General features: G+C 51.6%; 1 protein-coding gene across 1 annotated transcript; it reads left to right on the top strand.

Moving 5' to 3' along the window:
• Positions 1-3,325: 3,325 nt before the first annotated feature.
• CKAP4 (cytoskeleton associated protein 4) lies at positions 3,326-13,027 on the top strand. Its single transcript, XM_036866737.1, has 2 exons — positions 3,326-4,052; positions 10,547-13,027. Exons 1-2 carry the CDS (start codon positions 3,600-3,602, stop codon positions 11,873-11,875), a joined length of 1,782 nt encoding a protein of 593 aa, XP_036722632.1. The 5' UTR covers positions 3,326-3,599; the 3' UTR covers positions 11,876-13,027.
• Positions 13,028-13,453: the final 426 nt, after the last annotated feature.

Raw genomic sequence — 13,453 nt, 5'->3', positions numbered from 1 at the left:
TATCGTATGGTGTCTCTCATTTAACCCTCACAACAACCAGGTGAAGTAGGTTTTATTACCCCCATCTCACAGACGAAGACACAGAGGTTCACAGAGGTCACATTCCCCAGTCAGTCATGGAGCTGAATTTGAACGTGTCAGTCTATCCCAGAGCCTGTGTCTTAACCATTATATTTCACTACCTCCCAAAGGAAAAGAGCAAGAGGGAAACACTAATGATAGTCACGGTGCGTCCCCCCCTCCCTTCATTCTTCCAGGGCTCAGTAGAGGCAGAAGGTTGAGAAACCTGTCATTCTTATATCTGGCCTATGTTCTGAATCAACTTTTAAAAATTTAATTATTTCTCATAATAATCAGATGACTATTTTCTCTGAGAAATAGATTAATAATGAGAAAGGCCTTTAGAGATACAGAACTGGTGACCTTGAAATCCAGAGAGGAGGTTAAGTACACTTCTCAAGGTCACAGAGTTAGTTTGGTGGCAGAACTAAGGCTGAAAAGCAGGGCACCTGCCTCCCAGGCCAGAGCTTGTCTGGGCCCCAAAAGCCACTTTGCAAGTTATCACTACCTCTGACCTAACACAGATGACTGCTTGAAGGAGGATGGTTACTTTTTTTGCACTAGAGATTTTGAAACACAATCTGAATTCAGCTGAAATTGTTTTTTTTTTAAATTTTTATTTATTTATTTTTGGCTGCGCTGGGTCTTTGTTGCTGCGCACAGGCTTTCTCTAGTTGCAGTGAGCGGGGGGCTACTCTTCGTTGCGGTGCGCGGGCTTCTCATTGCAGTGGCTTCTCTTGCTGCGGAGCACGGGCTCTAAGCTCGCGGGCTTCAGTAGTTGTGGCTCGCGGGCTCTAGAGTGCAGGCTCAGTACTTGTGGTGCACGGGCTTAGTTGCTCCTTGGCACGTGGGATCTTCTGGGACCAGGGCTCGAACCCGTGTCCCCTGCATTGGCAAGCAGATTCTCAACCACTGCACCACCAGGGAACCCCTAGCTGAAGTTTTTAAGCAAGGTTCTTCTAGCAGCTTCATGATGAGTTAGTTTTCTGATTTCCTTTGCCATCTCCTTTCCCCTCTCCTAGGTCAGAGTTGTAAGCCCAGAGCTAGGCGTTTTCTACAAGAGCTCCTAGTATTTAGCAGGAGTGGGAACATTCCTCTCTGTCTGGGGCAAATGATTATATTTCTAGTCCAGAACCTGCTATAATCTACTCTGGCCTCCCACACTAATAGCGACTCTTCTGCCTGCCTGCCTGGCTTCTGTGAACCTCTGCAATCTGGACCCACTCCACCCAGCTCAACTCTCTTTTTCCTAATCGCAGCTCACACCCTTTGTGTCAGACAGGTGTCCTGGCCTCACCCCATTTCCGCCACAGAAATATCCCCCCTGCTCTCCTCCTATGCAAATCCATTCTTCAAGGCTTTGCTCAAGAATCTTCCGCCTCAGAAATATCCCCCCTGCTCTCCTCCTATGCAAATCCACTCTTCAAGGCTTTGCTCAAGAACTTTCCGTCTCAGAAGACTTCCCCACGTGCTGCCCAGTGGTTTGCTTTCCAAGTTCCCTTTACATTTATATTCTCAACTACACAATTTAGTCTTTGAAATTTTTTTGCACATTTCTCCAAATGTAATGCAGGCCCCTTGAGGGCAGGCACGTGTGTTCATTCACGAGTGATTTTTAAAAGCATCTTTTTTAAAAAAAATTTATTTATTTATATTTTATTTTTGGCTGCAGTGGGTCTTCGTTACTGCGAGTGGGCTTTCTCTAGTTGCAGCGAGTGGGTTTCTCATTGTGGTGGCTTCTCTTGTTGCGGAGCACGGGCTCTAGAGTGTAGGCTCAGTAGTTGTGGCACACGGGCTTAGTAGCTCCTTGGCATGTTGGGATCTTCCCGGACCAGGGCTCGAACCCGTGTCCCCTGCATTGGCAGGCGGATTCTTAACCACTGCGCCACCAGGGAACCCCTGGAATATTTTTTTAAAAAGAAGGAATAGGGAGAAGTCTCCAGGCAGAAGAAACAGGGTTCCTAACGCACAGGCACACACAGACACCAGGTTCAGGTGTAAAGTAGCTTGTAGAGTGGAGCTCTGTCCCTGCCACAGCACTAACTAGCCTTATTGAGAGTGGGCAAATTGCTTAATTTCTCTGGGGCCCATTAAGCGGCACAGGCTCTGAAAGGAGCAGACCAAGGTTCAAATCACGGTGCGTGAGACCTTGAGCCAATCAGTTGGGGCGGGGCTCAGCCTCAGTTTCCTTCCTATAAAGTGGGTAAAATAATTCCTACCTTAGAAGCTATCAGTGAGGTCTGGAGAATATATATGTAAGTTGCTAAGCACAGAGCCTGGCATTATTATATTTCCTTCTACCAAAGTAGGGGTGACCCTGATCTGCCTCCCTCTCATTGCAGCCGCTGCTGGTTTCCCAGCGCGCAGCCCAGAGCCTGTCCGTGGTAGGGGCTGACGCCAGAGCGTGGGCCCCCAAAAAGAAAATGGAGCTGAAAGGCCTTCAGAAAAAAGTCAACAGCGTCGACGGCGGACTGGCTGGGCTAAGTGGGCCGCTCAAGTCTTCTCTTGAACAGTCTTCACACAGTCCGAGAATCTTTGCTAACTTCCCTTAAACATGCCCCTGGAGCCAACTGGTTTTCAGAAAGCCCTTTCTGCCTCCGCCTTCAAACCCCAGGAAAAGGACAAGGTCCAACCAGCGGAGGCTTGGAGGGTGGGATGGGGGGAGGGGGGTGGGGATTTCCCCAACTCCCAGCAGAAAGGAATGGGGGGGTGTGTTCCCGCCCCTTTGCTCCCACTCCCAGGGGCAGGGCTCCTGGGGTCCCCCCCTTCATTTCCTCTCTCCGCACAGGTCCAGAAAGGAGCGGGGCTCCCACGTGGCCCACTGCACCGGGTGTTCCCCGGCTCTCCCCTCTCCGACACGCCTGGCCACCCCCATCTCGGCCGCCTATCCCCGGGGCCCCCGTGGCCTCAGCTCAGTCGCCAGTCCCGGTCCCAGTCGACCCAGCCCTCCGCCCACTCCCTTCGGCCACTCGGCGCCGGTTCCCGCCTCCGTTGACCCAGCCCGGTCGCTCCCCACCTCGGCTGCCTCCTGCCCCGACCCCCGGACCCTGCTGGGCCGTCCCTCTCCCTTTGGCCACCTCCATCCCACCCCGGCTCCCGTACACCCCGCTGAGCCGCCACCTTTCCCTCGACCGCCCCCCTCCCCCCGACTTGGTCCAGCCCCCTAGACCCTGCGGAGCCGCCCCCCGCTCGGCCCTCCCTCTTTGGGGTCGTGGCGGCAGGGGGAGGGGCCGCCCGCCGGCCCCAGCGTGCGTGGCAGGCGCTCCCGGCTCTGCTCTGCCGGCCTCCCTTCCCGGGAGGCGGGGTCGGCGCCGCGGCGGCGGCGGCGGCGGCGGCGGAGCCAGGCCCCCTCCTCCTTCCTCACTCGCCCGGCTTCCTTTCTCGCCCGCCCGCTCGCTTTCTCTCTCACGGCCGCTCCGACGCCAGCAGCGCCCGCGTGCCGCTCGCCCAGCCCCGGGGGAGCCCGAGGAAGTTTCCTGGGCCGCGCGCCCCGCTCGCTCGCCTCGCAGTCCGCGGCTTCACTCGCCGCCGCGCCCGCCATGCCCTCGGCCAAACAAAGGGGCTCCAAGGGCGGCCACGGCGCCGCGAGCCCCTCGGAGAAGGGCGCCCACCCGTCGGGCGGCGCGGATGACGTGGCGAAGAAGCCGCCGCCGGCGCCGCAGCAGCACCCGCCGCCGCCGCCCGCGCCGCATCCGCAGCAGCACCCGCCGCAGCATCCGCAGAACCAGGCGCACGGCAAGGGCGGCCACCGCGGCGGCAAGTCCTCCGCCGCTGCCGCCGCCGCCGCCGCCTCGTCCTCCGCGTCCTGCTCGCGCAGGCTCGGCCGGGTGCTCAACTTTCTCTTCTACCTCGCCCTGGTGGCGGCGGCCGCCTTCTCGGGCTGGTGTGTCCACCACGTCCTGGAGGAGGTCCAGCAGGTCCGGCGAAGCCACCAGGACTTCTCCCGGCAGAGGGAGGAGCTGGGTCAGGGCTTGCAGGGCGTCGAGCAGAAGGTGGGTACCCCGGCCCCCCAGACCCCGTGCGCCCGGCGGCTTGCCCACGCACCCACGTCCGGGCCCCCTCGTGCCCTCCCGGCCGGGCCCCTCGCGGGCCTAGGCCCGGTGTCCTCCGCCAGCGGCCCGGGGTGCCCCCGCCCTGGCCCCCTAGTTCCGAAGCAGTCCCCAGACCCTCTTTGTTAATGGCCGCGGAGGAATCGGCCCCGAGGGATGGACCGCTTCGAGGATGGTCTGGCCGGCCCGGGAGGGTGGGCCAAGGGCCTGTCACAGGACATTAGCGGTGACCTGTAAGGAAGCCGGCAGGCTCTGGGAAGCCCATTCTTTTTGGATTAGGAACCGCTGAATGGGCAGAGTTGTCTGAAGAGGAGGTTGGAAGGGAAGCCAGCGCATCCCTGGAAGCCTCGGGCAAGGCCGCACCTCTGCTCTCCCAGTGGGAGACATCTGAGCCAGATCTTAATAGACCTGGAGCCTGGGGAAAGAAAAGCTAGTAGTCTTACTCGTTTGTGTAGTTCTAATGAAATAGCTCATCTCTTTAGGCTCCTTGCCCTTTATTGGACCAGTGTACCTATGTGGGCCTTGGAAGTAGCATATTTCAGCTTTAGAGGAAGGAAAGGCCAAAAATACTAGGTCATACTGGTGAATAATACCACATTTATATGGTGTTTAGAGGGCTTACTCACTTATTATCTAATTCTCATAGCAACCCTGGGAGGGAGGACTGGCAGTTTTGACTCCATTTTCCAGACCAGAAAATTGAGGTTTAGAGATTAAGTGAATTGATAAAGACCCCAGCTCTTGAGTGGCAGACTGCATGACAGTGTCTAGGCCACTGCGGAGTGCAGGGTCCACAGGGGCCTATTTCAGGTATGGATGGACCTCCCTTTCAACACGAAGTTGCTCAGGTTCCACCCTTTCTGTTTTTTTCCTACACCAAGTGCAGCTCCCCCAGCCTCATTCCTGCGTCCTCCCCTAATGTCATTGCTCAATGAAAGTTGGTTGCATGATCGAAACAAAAAATCCCGCCACCACTTCTGAGCCCGGAACTGCTGCCTTCTTTTCCCAGCATGCTGCCTGCCCTGCCAAGTTTCTATCGACTTGTGTGGAATATGCAGGACTAGGAATTTCCTCCTAAGACTGGCAGAGCAGCTGGAGTGAGTCATCTCACTCCATGCCGCAGGCCAAGGGAGGTGACTTCTCGAAGGGAATTAAGTAGGCAGTGCTGCTTTGCCTATCCTGAATGTCAAATCATTCTTAAAAACTAGACATACTGCTGGAGTATAATCACTAGCCTCTCAGTTTCCTCTCTTCGATCCACCCACTTACCAACCAATCATAATATTTGGTGAAGTCTGATGGTCATATGGCTCCTCGTAGGCCCTGTGGAGGGTGCGAAGGTGCAAAAGACAAATCCTATTTGTGAAGCAGCACACAGGTGGGTTTCAGCTGAGGGTGACTGCTGTGCGAGTTCAGAAGAGAGAGAGGGTGGAGTTTGCCCAGTCCTGTATCCTGGTGGCCAGGGTAGTGCCAGTCTAGATCTAGATGGTAATGGATAACTGTTGAGAGAAGGAGTGAAGAACAGACAGGTTTGTTTGGGGGACAGCACGTGGCTACCCTGCCTGTAGCAGAGTAACATAGGAAGCTGTGAGGGGGGAGGAAGTAACATAGGAAGCTGTGAGGGGGGAGGCGGAGGTCGAGGCCAAGATGGTGGAGGTCTTGAACTGAGGTGGAAGAAATTGAACTTGATTCTCTCTCTGCTTCCTCCCTGCCCCTCCCTTATTCTCCTTTCGGGTTCCCACCCCTCCTCCATCACAGCTTTGTACAGATTCCTTTCCTTTTGGGGACTCAGTTTTCCCATGTCCACATTAAGGGGAGGGCTCTGTCCAGATTTTTAAGAGTCTACCTGGCTGTAAACCATTGAAATCATGACCTTTCTTTTAATTTAGTGGTATAATCAAGCTAATATTTAATCCTTCATATTTACTGTGCACTCATCTCTTTTGACTGTCACAAGCCCAACAGGTAAGGACTGTTATGATCCCCCTTTCCCAGATGAGGAAAGTGAACACAAGGAAGCTGAGGAACTCTGCGTGGTTACACACCTGGCAAGTGGCAGGGCTAGGACTCAAACTGCAGTGAACTCCTAGAACACTCTTAACCAGTCGCCTGTTCATCGTGCTATCTTTCCCATGCCTTGCCTGCTACCTAGTAGGTGTTCAATTGATGCTTATTTCATTGACTTGGAACTCAGAACATGCCCAGAACGGGGGCATTTGGCACACAGGATCTTCCACAGTGTGTGGCCACTTCCCTCTGCACCTCCGGGGTGGCCAGGAAATGTTATTCTGCATTGAGGAGTGAGTAGTGATGGATGGGCCCTCTGACAACCTAAGTTTGAGCCTCTCACTGCCCTCTCTGTGAGGTTTGGTGGGGGCTGGGGTTTGCTTCTTCGCAGGGACATATTCTTACGGTATTATTTTGTTCATAGTTAGTCTTCACTGTGGGCCAGGCATTCCCAGCCACCGTCTGAGGCGTTAGCACCATTTCATAGATGGGCCAGCTGAGCCTGGAGTGCTTGTGTTTCTCGTTCAGGGACGTGCAGACCCTCAGCGGTGGAGGTGGGGCTGGAGTCAGAGCATGTGACTCTGAAGCACGCTACTCCACTGCCCTTCTGCGTGCCCACCTGGTCTCTTTTGTTCTCAGATGCTCTCGGTATTGGGACACGGCCCAGGTCTGCTGAATGGGCCAAGAGGCTGGTCTGTTCTTACCCTGAAGATTCAGCAGGCACACGTGGCTGCAGGGCTTCAGAAAATGTTGGTAGTTCAGCTCTAGGCCCTCTGAAGGGCCTGGGTTGCTCTGGCAGATCCAGGGTGGCGTAGAGTATAGGAGTAGGCTTAGGCCTGGTGGGGACAGTTTAATGAGACTAAAAGCTATTTGTGGATGAGTGAGTTCTCTGGTCGTATTTCTTTGTTTTCTCATCTTGACTCTGGGCTAGGAGTCAAGGCTTGAGGCTGAGGCAGCATCTCCTCCAGGCACTCAGTGCACTTTGAACATGCTTCCTTCTGAGCGTATCACTGGAGGCTAAGAGCGCAGGTTCTAAAGTCAGACATTCTTGGATTTTGATGCTCAGCTCTACCACTTCCCAGGCTCCTGCTTTGTAAAATGGAGATTAATAGGAGCTACCAACTCATGAGATTATTATCAGGGTGGATTGGGATGATGTCTCTGAAGTGCTTTGCATAATCATTGGTATACATCAAGTGTCCTGTTGAATGTGAGCCACCACTATTCTCTTCTCCTACCCCCTGCTGTGAGCCCCTTGATGACAGGGAACCTGTCTTAGCGTTACTTTGCTCTGGCATCTTGTCCACCACTTAGTGGGTATCCCCCATATGTTGGGGAAACATGTATCCACTGCATATTGATTATTATTATTTTTTTAAATATTTATTTGGTTGCGCTGGGTGTTAGTTGCGGCAGATGGGCTCCTTAGTTGTGGCCTGCATGTGGGATCTAGTTCCCCGGCCAGGGATCGAACCTGGGCCCCCTGCATTGGGAGCGTGGAGTCTTATCCACTGCGCCACCAGGGAAGTCCCCTGCATATTGATTATAATGAGGTCTTTGCATGTGAAGGTGAACAGCTCACAACACCATCATAGGGAGACACTCTTTGTACTCTTTTCAGTGTCACGGGTTGATTTGTTTGGTTTCATCCATAATTTCTGATCTAGTCTCCTTCCTAGCCATTTGTAAAGAGCCAGCCCAGGTTAGGAGTGACAGTCAGGGGTCGGGGGAAATAGACCAGCTCTGTCTTCACCAGGCCTTTCTCTGTAAATGCGTTCATTCTTTGATTCATTCAGAAAACAGTGATGAACGTCTGCCATGTTGCAGGTAGTGTGCCTACCTGTTCACACCTTTGTTTTGAATGCTGTGCTCAGAACAGGCAGGTTCTGTGATTGAATAACCTAATTTCAGAGGTGAGCTCTAGGTTATATTTGGTTAAGCAGGGAAATCGTCTAGTATTCTGGAGTCCTTGAGAATCTTATTCTAATCTGTCTTAACATCATAGACCGGTGGAAGCCAGAAAGGACTTTAGAAACCTATTTGTTAATAGATGACGAACTTGGGACTTGGAATATGAGTGTGACTTACTTGTGCTCACAGAGCTGGTTATTGGTGGTGCTGGAACTAGAGCCCGGGGTCCTGTTCACCCATAGCATTTGCCCTTTGGCATTGGGCCAAGGGTGGGCTAGGAATCTCCAGACTTCTGAGCTACTCCAGAAGAAAGATTAAATGATAATGAAGGTGACAGTTACTGTTTATTGATCATTATGTGTTAGGCACAATTTAAGCACTTTACATATTAATATGTAAAGTGGATTAAGCTCACTTCATCCTCACAAGACAAGCCTATGACTTAGGTACAGTACTATCTTTGTTTCCATCCTGTGGGTGAGGAAACCAAGGCACAGATATGCTAAATAACTTGCCCAAGATCACACAGCTAGGAAGTGTCCAAGCTAGGATTTGAACATGGGCAGTCTGGTTCCAGAACCCATGCTATTTTATTTTTTTAGCTGTCCATCATGGAAATGTTCAAGCATAAACAAAAGAAGAGATCAATATAGGGAATACTATTTTCAATAATTATCAATTTTTTGCTATTTTAATTTCATCCCCTCACCAGCCCTTCCTCCGCCCGTTTTGTTGTGCTCTTTTTGGGCTGGAGGTGGAGCAGTATGGGTCTGAAGCACTCTACTCCACCACCGTGTTGGGTGCACACGTGTTGGTTGTCTTGTTCTCAGATGCTCTGATGCTCTCGGTATTGGGAAATGGCCCAGGTCTGCTGAATGGCTTAAGCATGGGCAGAGAAGCTGGCCTGTCCTTCCCTGGAAGATTCAGTGGGCACAGGCAGGGCTTCAGAAAATATTGTCAGTTCAATTCTAGACCCTCTGAAGGGCCCCTGTGGCCCTGGCAGACCCCGTGGATAGTGATCTAATTTTAATTTTGACTGACACATTAGTTGACCCAAAGTATTCTGGGATTTATTTCTAACAAATAAAGAGTTCCTTTCCGTTCTTTCCTTTTCTTCTTCTTTGCTTCTTTTGACAAAACACAGTATATTACACCTAACAAGGTTAACAGTAATTCTTGATTATCACCTAATACCCAGTCCAAAATCAGATTTCCCTGACTTTCTCAGAAATATGTCTCTTTTACAGTTGGTTTGTTTGAAGCAGGATCCATATAAGTCCACACATTACATTTAATTGAGAAATCTCTTAAGTTTCTTTTAATCTCTAATAGTTTCTTATATTTCCCCCTTTAAATATGCCATTTCTTTGTTGAAGATCCTGATTATTTGTCCTGCAGAATTTTCTACATTGTGGATTTGACTGTATCCTCATGGCATGTTTCACTCTTGTATGTTTTCTGTGAATTGGTGGTTAGAGCTAGAAACTTGACAGATTTGGATTCTTTTTTCTTCTCTCTCTTTTTTTTTTTTTTGGCAAGAAAGCATTTTAGGTGGTACCATGTGCCACATCAGGATGAAGCCCAGGCCATTAATAATCATACTCAGCCTCTCAGTACATTAAACCTGCTCCTGGGGGTGGATCCCAGGTCAGACCCTGTTTAGGGTAGAATTTATTTAGAATAAAGGTGTAGTGGCAAACAGGATCATAATGTGTTCACAAAGCCAGAAAATGCTAAGGGTCACTGGTCCACTGATCACATTTTCAGGTGAGGACAGTGATTTGTTCAGGGCCACACAGCTACAAGCGGTGAGCAGAGACCCGAACCTTGTCTCTTGCCTCCCTGCCCAGTGTCTCCCATGTGCCTCAGCTTTGTTTCTGTGAAAACTTGAGACTCTTTCAGTTGCAAGAGCTAAAAATTCAGCTTAAACTGGCGTAAACAGAGATGGAGGAAGGGAAAGAATTTATTGGCTCAAACAAAAAAGTTCCAGAGTAGGTTCCTTCAGTATAGCTGTATCCAGGGATTTAAATTGTGTCTTCAGAACTTGACCTTGCCATCTCTTAGTTCTGCTTCCCTCTGTGATGGCTGGATTTGTAGGCAGGCGTTGGTCATGTGCTGGTCTGAGCTGTTCCAGGCTTCCCTCATCCTATAGCTAGCAATCCCAGTAGAAAGAGGTTTCCTTTCCCAATAGTTTTAAGAGAAGTTTTGGAATCGATTTGTTGGTCTGCTTTAGGCCACATGCCCATCCGCGGGCTAATCACTGTGGTTCCAGGAGCAGGTGGGGAAGTGGGTGGACGGAAAGCATTGATTGGTCAGGCCTGGAGCACTTGGAGCCGGCCTTGGGGTTGGTCCCCCAAACCACATGGGCTGTGTGCAAGGATGGTTCCCTAAAGGAAAAATGATGGTACTGTTCTGGAGGAGGAGGGACCTGTAAGCTGGGCAAACGAAAAGAAATATGGCTGAATCGCATAAAACCCATCAGCTCTTCTCCGTGGTTAACATCTGGATTTTGGTTATAGGTGCAGTCTCTGCAAGCCACGTTCGGGACTTTTGAGTCCTTCGTGAGAAGCTCCCAACATAAACAAGATCTCACAGAGAAAGCCGTGAAGCAAGGGGAGAGCGAGATCAACCGCATCAGTGAAGTTCTACAAAAACTCCAGAATGAGATCCTCAAAGACCTCTCGGATGGGATCCACGTGGTCAAGGACGCCCGGGAGCGGGACTTCACGTCCCTGGAGAACACGGTGGAGGAAAGGCTGACTGAGCTCACCAAGTCCATCAACGACAACATCGCCATCTTCACCGAGGTCCAGAAGAGGAGCCAGAAGGAAATAAACGACGTGAAGGCCAAGGTCGCCTCTCTGGAAGACTCGGAGGGATACAAGCAGGATTTGAAAGCCTTGAAGGAAGCGGTGAAGGAAATACAAACCTCCGTGAAGTCCAAAGAGAAGGACATTGAGGCCCTGAGAAGCACAGTCCAGACCATGGAGTCTGATGTCTACACGGAGGTCAAAGAGCTGGTGAGCCTCAAACAGGAGCAGCAGAGGTTCAAGGAGGCGGCCGATTCGGAGCACCACACCCTGCAGGCGCTCATGGAGAAGGTCCTCCGGGCGGAGGAGTCGGCCGCCCGCCTCCCCGAGGAGATCCGGAGACTCGAGGAGGAGCTCGGCCAGCTGAAGGCCGCAGCCCTCAGGCCGGAAGAAGACGGGGTCTTCAGACCCTCCGAGGCCTTCGAAACGCTCCAGAAGGAGAGCCAGGGCTTGGACTCGCGGCTGCAGAGCGTGGAAGACGGGGTGCAGGCGGCGCGGGCGGCCTGGGAGCACCACCGCGAGACGCTGGAGGCCCTGCGCGCGCAGAGCGAGGAGCAGGCGCGGCACCTGGCGGACCTGCGGGAGCGCGTGGCCGGCCTGGGCCCCGCCCCCGACGCAGACGTTGACGCGGATGCCGGCGGCCTGGCGGGCAGGGTGCGCGGCCTCGGTGAGGTCCAGCTCTCCCTGGTCGGAGACGTGGACGAACTGAAGCGTCGCGTGGCCGAGCTTCCCGGCGCCGTGGAGGCGCTGCAGAAGGTGCAGGAGCAGGTCCGCACGCTGCTCAGCCGCGACGCCGCTGCGCCCCCCCAGGACCTGCTGGACAGACTCTCCTCTCTGGACAACCTCAGAGCCTCCGTGGGCCAGGTGGAGGCGGACTTGAAAATGCTCAGGACTGCCGTGGACAGTTTGGTCGCGTACTCAGTGAAGATTGAGACCAACGAGAACAACTTGGAGTCAGCCAGAAGTTTGCTAGAGGACCTGAGGAATGACCTGGATAGGTTGTTTGTGAAAGTGGAAAAGATTCACGAGAAAGTCTAAATGGATTGCGTGTGCAGGGCGCGGATGGCGAGTCCAGTTTCTCATGACCAAAAAATGTGTGGTTCGCCCCCGCGCCCCTCCCCCCAGGGCCTGGTCCCTCCCGAAGAGCCGGCCACACCACCGGGACCACTGGGGCCTTCTGTGTCTTTGTGCCCGGTTAATTTATTTACGATGGTTACCACGCGCTATCGGTTGCGCAGGCCTTCTGCTGCTGCTTTCGGTGGGTTTCCAGAAGGCCCGGCCCCTGTGCATCAGAGGTGCCTTCTGGAAGGGATGTTTCTCCCTAGTGTCAGGGAAGAACCTTAGTGGCTGCAACCGAGGATAAACAGAAGCAGATTAACCTCAGAAACCCTGCCTGGCTGGCAGATTTCACGTTAAAAAAAAAAAGTGGGGGGAGGAGGTACTTTTTTTTCTAATTGTCTTTACGGAAAATTCATTTCACTTTTTTTTTTTTTTTTTTTAGTACTTCTGGCCGAGGTTTTAATGAGCTGTCACTCACTTCTTGTCTTCCACTTTAAACTGGTTACAGCTCATAAATGTCAGCTCTGAATTGGGAGGGGGACAAGCCCCTCCATCTTTAGTTGAAAAGAGTCAGCTGCTTGGTTCTCTGGGGTACGTGTCTTTTTCATTCCTGAACCATTTCTCCATCTCAGTGATAACTATGCAAAAGAATCCAGACGGTTCAGAATGTGAAGGCACAACCCCCCCAGAGTCCCCTGTGGCCGACCTATGTCGCCTGTTGGTAGGATCCCCAAATAATGTGTTTAGAATAAGGGTTTAGAATCCCTGAAAAGGGAATCCTTGGATTCTTTAAAGAAATGTATTATGAGAGCTGCTCATAAAGGCATGGGCTGCCTCCCTGGGGAATGGAGGCCACATCTTTATTTTACCACGATGTCCCTGAAGAGGTTTGCTGTCAGCAGACCCCATCCATCAGTGAGGAACACGTGCATTTTCTGTAGCTGTTTGCTGTTTCCCTTCTCCTTTGAGCTGTACTGTCCTTTAATGGCTGTCTTGCCCTTTAAAAAAGAAAAAAAAAAAAAAAAAAGGAAAAGAAAACGGAAAAAAAAGGTTTGTTTAGTTTACTGTGAAATGAACTGTATGGCTTATTTACAGTATTTTTAATTCTTAATAAACACTTGAGCTTTGTTATGACTTTTCCAGAGTGGTTGCTTTCTGAGAATGTAGTGACTTTTAACGATGTATGTTATTAACATGCAGTATTCAGGATTAGAAAGATGGGGAAGTTTTCAATTTTAAGACTTTTTTTCAATTCTAAAACCAAGATGGCCTCCCTCTTAGGCCTGGGGACATAGTTTTGATTGATTATTAGCAGGTTTGTTTATAGGTCATTGCTTGACTCCAAATCTTAGCTATAGCAGAGGGTCTCAACCCTGGCTACCTATTAGAATCTTCTAGGAGCTTTTAGAAATGCCTGGGGCCCATCCCCATGGATTCAGATTCAGTGGGTGTACAGAGGGCTGGCACTAGCATTTTAAAGGCTCCCTAGCTGATTCTAATGCACAGCCAGGTTTAAGGACCACTGTCTTGGAATATCTTGGTGACCTTTGGCCCCCA

This window comes from Balaenoptera musculus, chromosome 10 (assembly GCF_009873245.2).
Source record: "Balaenoptera musculus isolate JJ_BM4_2016_0621 chromosome 10, mBalMus1.pri.v3, whole genome shotgun sequence".
NCBI classification, from domain to species: domain Eukaryota; kingdom Metazoa; phylum Chordata; class Mammalia; order Artiodactyla; family Balaenopteridae; genus Balaenoptera; species Balaenoptera musculus.
The sequence above is the reverse complement of the archived record's forward strand: the minus strand, read 5'-3'. Positions and strand labels throughout refer to the sequence as shown.

Bases quoted from the DNA above. Each gene is read 5' to 3' on its own strand.
- CKAP4 (XM_036866737.1), top strand. From the start codon at position 3,600: ATGCCCTCGGCCAAACAAAGGGGCTCCAAGGGCGGCCACGGCGCCGCG. The intron at 4,053-10,546 runs GTGGGTACCCCG...TTTTGGTTATAG, and splicing joins TGCAGGGCGTCGAGCAGAAG to GTGCAGTCTCTGCAAGCCAC.